The sequence below is a fragment of the Salvelinus sp. IW2-2015 genome, unplaced genomic scaffold (genome assembly GCF_002910315.2).
Source record: "Salvelinus sp. IW2-2015 unplaced genomic scaffold, ASM291031v2 Un_scaffold2944, whole genome shotgun sequence".
In the NCBI taxonomy this organism is placed as follows: Eukaryota; Metazoa; Chordata; class Actinopteri; order Salmoniformes; family Salmonidae; genus Salvelinus; species Salvelinus sp. IW2-2015.
In genome coordinates, this window is record NW_019944239.1 from 51,543 (window position 1) to 57,845 (window position 6,303).

General features: G+C 41.4%; 1 protein-coding gene across 1 annotated transcript in view; it reads left to right on the forward strand.

Moving 5' to 3' along the window:
- Positions 1–5,091: 5,091 nt before the first annotated feature.
- Positions 5,092–6,303, forward strand: part of LOC112075028 (forkhead box protein J1-B-like) — a gene marked incomplete at its 3' end in the record, with an annotated part of 2,428 nt that continues 1,216 nt past the window's right edge. Inside the window, exons 1-2 of the mRNA XM_024142084.2 lie at positions 5,092–5,319; positions 5,467–6,054. Of these exons, the coding sequence (XP_023997852.1) occupies positions 5,479–6,054 (576 nt within the window). The remainder of the gene's footprint in view (positions 5,320–5,466; positions 6,055–6,303) is intronic.

Consider the following 6,303-nt stretch of genomic DNA (forward strand, 5'->3'; position numbering starts at 1 on the left):
TAAAACCAACTGTTCAGCAATTACAATTATGTTAGGTCCATATATTGATACATTTAATCTAAAAATGAACTACATTATGAGTAGACTTGGTTGTTATTTGGTCTGTATTGTGTGTGTGTGTGTGTTCTCATTTTTTCCCCAGGAGGAATAAACTAAATGCTTCTCGACCATTTTACTTATGCAATATCTTGAGACATTGCATCTTTAACATTAGGTTATCTTTCGCTTGTGAGTWTTGTTGTAAAGGGGTGTAAAAACGATCCAATCTGCTTTGGATTAATACTGTTCATGTCATGTGTCTTTGACTAACGATGTGTCATGTTAACTTTGATGATACACTTGTGCCTTGTTCCTGTTTCTCACTATTATTGACCTGGTATCCAGGATAACACCACATTTAGTGATTCATAACTCTATCAATTTCTGTCTGTCCCTGTGTACAGATGTAGGATCTTCATTTGATYAATCTTCTATTACTGAGAATTTTCCTGCACAGCAGGARATGCAAACTTGTAGTGTATTCAAGGTTTAAAAAGGCTTCTAACGTTTGTAATTTCTACTTTAAAATATCAGACTWGATTTGCACTAATGAAAAATGTATCAACCCCTACAAAAATGTCCCATTCATTATAATCCACATAATTCAAATTTCCTGTTGCTGCAGGATTATTTTCCTGCTGTAGCGAACTGGCTCAAATTAAGATCCTACATGTGTAGCCTATAGTCGCATGTGAATAACAATTAAATAAATGTAATGTTGAACACTTCTGTTTTTAACTGCATGTCTCATGCTTGACTTCCATTGATCTGTGATGACCATTTAGGGTGAATTCGGAAAAAGTGGGACACTTTGCATTTCCATCTTCTGTAACCTCTTTCGACATCTATCCAACATATTAGCCCAACACATGATACATTTATGAAATCCTACAGATGTTTCGTAATCACACAAAAAAACGACTGTTGATTTCATATTCRCAGGAGGCATGACCATATGTTCTTTTGTCAGACCAAGAAATAAAGGAATCAGGATTAATCTGTCCCAGTTTATATCATGTCCCACTCTTTCCCGAATTCACCCTATGCATAGTCCTACAAGTTGAAATGAAATGTGTATATATTATATATACAGTACCAGTCAAAAGTTTGGACACACCTACTCATTCAAGGGTTTTTATTTATTTYATTATTTTCTACATAGTAGAATAATAGTGAGACATCAAAACTATGAAATTACACATATGGAATAATGTAGTAACCAAAAAAGTGTTAAATTCTAAATAGATTTTAGATTCTTCAAAGTAGCCACCCTTTGCCTTGATGACAGCTTTGCACACTTGTGACATTCTCTCAACCAGCTTCCACCGTGCTTTCCCAACAGTCTTGAAGGAGTTCCCACATATGCTGAGCACTTTGTTGGCTGCTTTTCTCTGTCATTCTGGCGGTTCCAACTCATCCAAACCATCTCAATTAGGTTGAGGCGGGTGATTGTGGAGGCCAGGTCATCTAATGCAGCACCCCATCACTCTCCTTCTTGGTCAAATAGTCCTCTACACAGCCTGGAGGTGTGTTGAGTCATTGTCCTGTTGAAAAAACAAATGTTTGTCCACTAAGTGAATCCAGATGTGGTGGCGTATCACTGCAGAATGCTGTGGTAGCCATGCTGGTTAAGTGTGCCTTGAATTCTAAATAAAGCACAGACAGTGTACCAGCAAAGCACCTGCACAACACTCCTCTTCCATGCTTCATGGTGCGATCTGCCAAAGACATGACCGGTTGGACTAAAAATCTCAAATTTGGACTCATGAGACCAAAGGACAGATTTCCACCAGTCTAATGTCCATGGCTCGTGTTTCCTTGGTCCAAGCAAGTCTCTTCTTCTTATTGGTTGTGCTTTAGTTGTGGCTTCTTTGCGCTTTGCAGGTATTATAACCGATGAAGGCCTGATTCACGCAGTCTCCTCTGAACAGTTGATGTTGAGCATGTGTCTGTTCCTTGAACTATGTGAAGCAGCAGGTAGCCTAGTGGTTAGAGTGTTGGGCCAGTAACTGAAAGGTTGCTGGATTGAATCCCTAAGCTGACAAGGTAAAAATCTGTCGCTCTGCCGCTGAAGAAGGCAGTTAAACCACTGTTTCCCCTGTAGGCTGTCATTAAATAAGAATTTGTTATATACTGACTTGCCCTAGTTCAAATTTAAAAAGAGCATTTATGGGCTGCAAATTTCTAAGGCTGGTAACTCAATGAACTTATCCTCTGCAGCAGTGGTAACTCTGGGTCTTCCATTTCTGTGGTGGTCCTCATGAGAGCCAGTTTCATCATAGGCTTGATGGTTTTTGCGACTGCACTTGAAGAAACTTTGAAAGTTCTTGACATTTTCTGCATGGACTGACTTTCATGTCTTAGAGTAATGATGGACTGTCTGTTTCTCTTTGCTTATTTTAGCTGTTCTTGCCTTAATATGGACTTGGTATTTTACCAAATAGGGCTATATTTCTATATACCAACCCTACCTTGTCACAACACAACTGATTAGCTCAAACGCATAAAAAGGAAAGAAATTCCACAATTAACTTTTAAGAAGGCCACACTTGTTAATTGAAAGTGCATTCCAGGTGCTACCTCATGAAGCTGGTTGAGAGAATACCAAGTGTGTGCAAAGCTGTCATCAAGGCAAAAGGTGGCTACTTTGAAGAATCTCAAATATAAAAATATATTTGTTGTTTAAAACTTTTTGGGTTGCTACATGATTCATGTGTTATTTCTTAGTTTTGATGTCTTCACTATTATTCTACAATGTAGAAACTAGTAAAAATAAAGAAAAACCCTTGAATGAGTAGGTGTGTCCAAACTTTTGACTGGTACTGTATATACAAAAGTATCTGAACAACCCTTAAAATTAGTGGATTTGRCTATTTCAGCCATACTCCTTGCTGACAGGTGTATAAAATCGAGCACACAGCCATGCAATCTCTATACAAAACATTGGCAATAGAATGGCCATACTRATGAGCTCAGTGACTTTCAACGTGCCACCGTCATAAGATTCCACCTTTCCAACAAGTCAGTTAGTCAAATTTCTGCCCTGCTAAAGCTGCCCCGGTCAACTCTAGGTGCTGTTATTGTGAAATGGAAACATCTAGGAGCAACAATGGCTCAGCCGTGAAGTGGTAGGCCACACAAGCTCACAGAACGGGAATGCCAAGTGCTGAAGAGTGTAGCTCGTAAAAATCGTCTGCCCAAGGTTGCAACACTCACTACCGAGTTCCAAACGGCCTCTGGAAGCAACATCAGCACAAGAACTGTTCGTGTAAAGCTCGTCACCATTGGACTCTGGAGCAGTGGAAACGCGTTCTCTGGAGTGACGAATCACTCTTCATCATCTGGTAGTCTGACGCATGAATCTGGGTTTGGCGGATGCCAGGAGATGCTACCTGTCCCAATGCATAGTGCCAACTGTAAAGTTTGGTGGAAGAGGAATAATGGTCTGGGGCTGTTTTTCATGGTTTGGGCTAGGCCCCTTAGTTTCAGTGAAGGTAAATATTAATGCTACAGCATACAATGATATTCTAGACAATTCTGTGCTTCCAACTTTGTGGCAACAGTTTGAGGAAGGCCCTTTTCTGTTTCAGAATGACAATGCCCCTGTCCACAAAGYGAGGTTGATACAGAAATAGTTTGTTGAGATCGGTGTGGAAGAACTTGACTGGCCTGCACAGAGCCCTGACCTCAAACCCATCGAACAYCTTTGGGATGAATTGRAACACCTACTGCAAGCCAGGCCTAATCTCCTAATATCAGTGCCCGACCTCACTAATGCTCTTGTGGCTGAATGGAATCAAGTCCCGGCAGCAATGTTCCAACATCTAGTGGAAAGCCTTCCCAGAAGAGTGGAGGCTGTTATATCAGCAAAGGGTGACCAACTCCATAGTAATGTCCTTGATTTTGGAATGAGATGTTTGACGAGCAGGTGTTCACATACTTTTGGTCATGYAGTGTATGTATGACTAAAACCATGTAGAGACCGTGTAGAAACGATAATGGACCTACAGTACCTTCATACAGTTTCTTGACTGTGTCCAACTCGTTAATAATCATCGAAAWGAAAGATAGACAGCCAGGGAGTATATCCAATTCAAGAAATGATGGAGAGAACTATTTTTGGGCCAATTTTGATGGCGATGAAATATAACACATTTTAGTGCGTCCTCCGGACATCGTCGAAGACCGAGTGCGCGAATGCGGTCCGCGGGTCAAAATGAGTTTGACACCCTGAGTTAGAAAGACAGAGTTTGTGAGCCTGTGTCCCAGACTCCCAGGACCAGAGAAAGAGTGACTGTGATGGAGTTTTCTACAATGATCATATTCATTTTAACGGAATCATAGTTTCCCTGTCAGCTGGGTATACCTACTGATTAAAAAACGGGTACMGCAAATTCGAGAACCTAACATCGACAATAACCAGTAGATGTCGCTAATASATCATGTCACAGCCAGAGTTACCCAATTTCATCCCAGAGCCAGTATGTTCGCAATTTCCACTACACACATTGTCATTAACTGTAACATGTATGTCTTCAATGTCTATAAAACGAGGAATTAATCAAAAGTCAATTCAAATATCGACCATGTGTAGGTAAAGTCACATCACAGTTGTAAAACATTTAACTCCAAAGKTGGCTGTTTTACAATGACTAAGGATGTACTCATTATCTACAATTATTCAGGATACATTTKAAATATTATGTATCATTAACTGTCCAATAGCCTACAGAAGACCCTTAGTAACCAAACTGCACTTCTTACATCCTTCTTACAATTCATGAATACACAACGTATTCATGACAGTCAGAAGCCACTTTGTTTCTGATTAATTAGGTAAAAAATGTTTCATAGAATATTCTGTGTAATTACATTCTGTTTGTTTTCGCTGATTTAACAAATTKTTCCTGTATATGCACGCACACATACAGCGAGCCGTAGAAACAAAGGCGAAAMCTGAAAACCACGGAGCCAATCAGCGACCTGCTATTTGTTTAGGGCTATTAAAACTCAAGGCGGTCTTTTCTGTCTTTCCCTCAGTATGTTCTGATCTGCCCCTCGCCGTTATGGGATTATTATCACACATCGACAGGATCTGAATGAATGTGGAAACATAAAGACTACTTTTGCAAATGAAGTCGTGGCTTTACATGTTTAGAYAGCAGTTCCTCTCCAAGCCATCTGTACAGACATCGCAMTAACGTGTAAGAGGTTTGGGTACCATATGAGAACAGTGGAGCTGATCGTTCAAGCTGTACTGCGGAGTACACCAAGACCARGGTAAATGTACTGCTTTTGCTAATACTTCTTTATGAATGAATGGCCACTGTTCTTTTMTTTTTATGAGATTATAATGCAGTTTTTCGTATTGTAAATTTAAAGAGCTGAGTGAGATCACACCAATCTTTTGTGGGAATTTATTAACAGGGACACTTTACAATGCCAGTACTACCAAGTCAAGAGATTGCCACCCGATTCAAGGAGAAATGGATGAAGCTTCACCCAGAAGACCAAGACAATGTGAATGGTGCAGTCCACCTGGATGACAGTCTCACCAGCCTCCAATGGCTCCAGGACTTCACCATAGTCAGTGTGAGTCTAGAAAGCCTACCGGGCTCCACTTGCMAGCCGTACCAGCTGCCTCAGCCCAGCCACCTGCACCCTCARGGCTCCGACTCCCCCCCCAGTCCACCTGCTGGGGACACTGCAGCCTCCGGCATGCCTCAGAGTGCAGGCAGCCCCATCACCTCCAGTGCCTCAGCCAACAGGACTAGTTACTACTCCCTTCACCCGACAGTGACCAACAACCACCACCAGATCACTGTGCCAGCCAAGTCCCTGGAGGAGGTAGACTTCAAGACCAACCACGAGGTGAAGCCTCCCTACTCCTACGCCACACTGATCTGCAGTGCCAGGCAGGCCGGCAAAACGAAAAAAGATCACACTGTCTGCTATCTTAATAACTGGATCACAGAGAACTTTGCCTACTACAGACAGCCTGAACCAGCTGGCATGGTTAGTGACTCAGTCCTGTCTTACTTATTATCCAAAACTGAGTAGAGGTACAGCACCACCGGGGAGAGAGATGTGGTGGGCGATTGCATGCAACTAATCCCCAGAGATACAGATTTAATTTTGATGCTGTCAATGGAAAATAGGTTTCGAGGCCCTTTATCATGATTATATTTGTTTATGCATGAGCATGTAATTCGTTCGGTTATTTTGTTGTTTGATTTGGGGGGAAATAAGTAAGAAGGTGCGTCA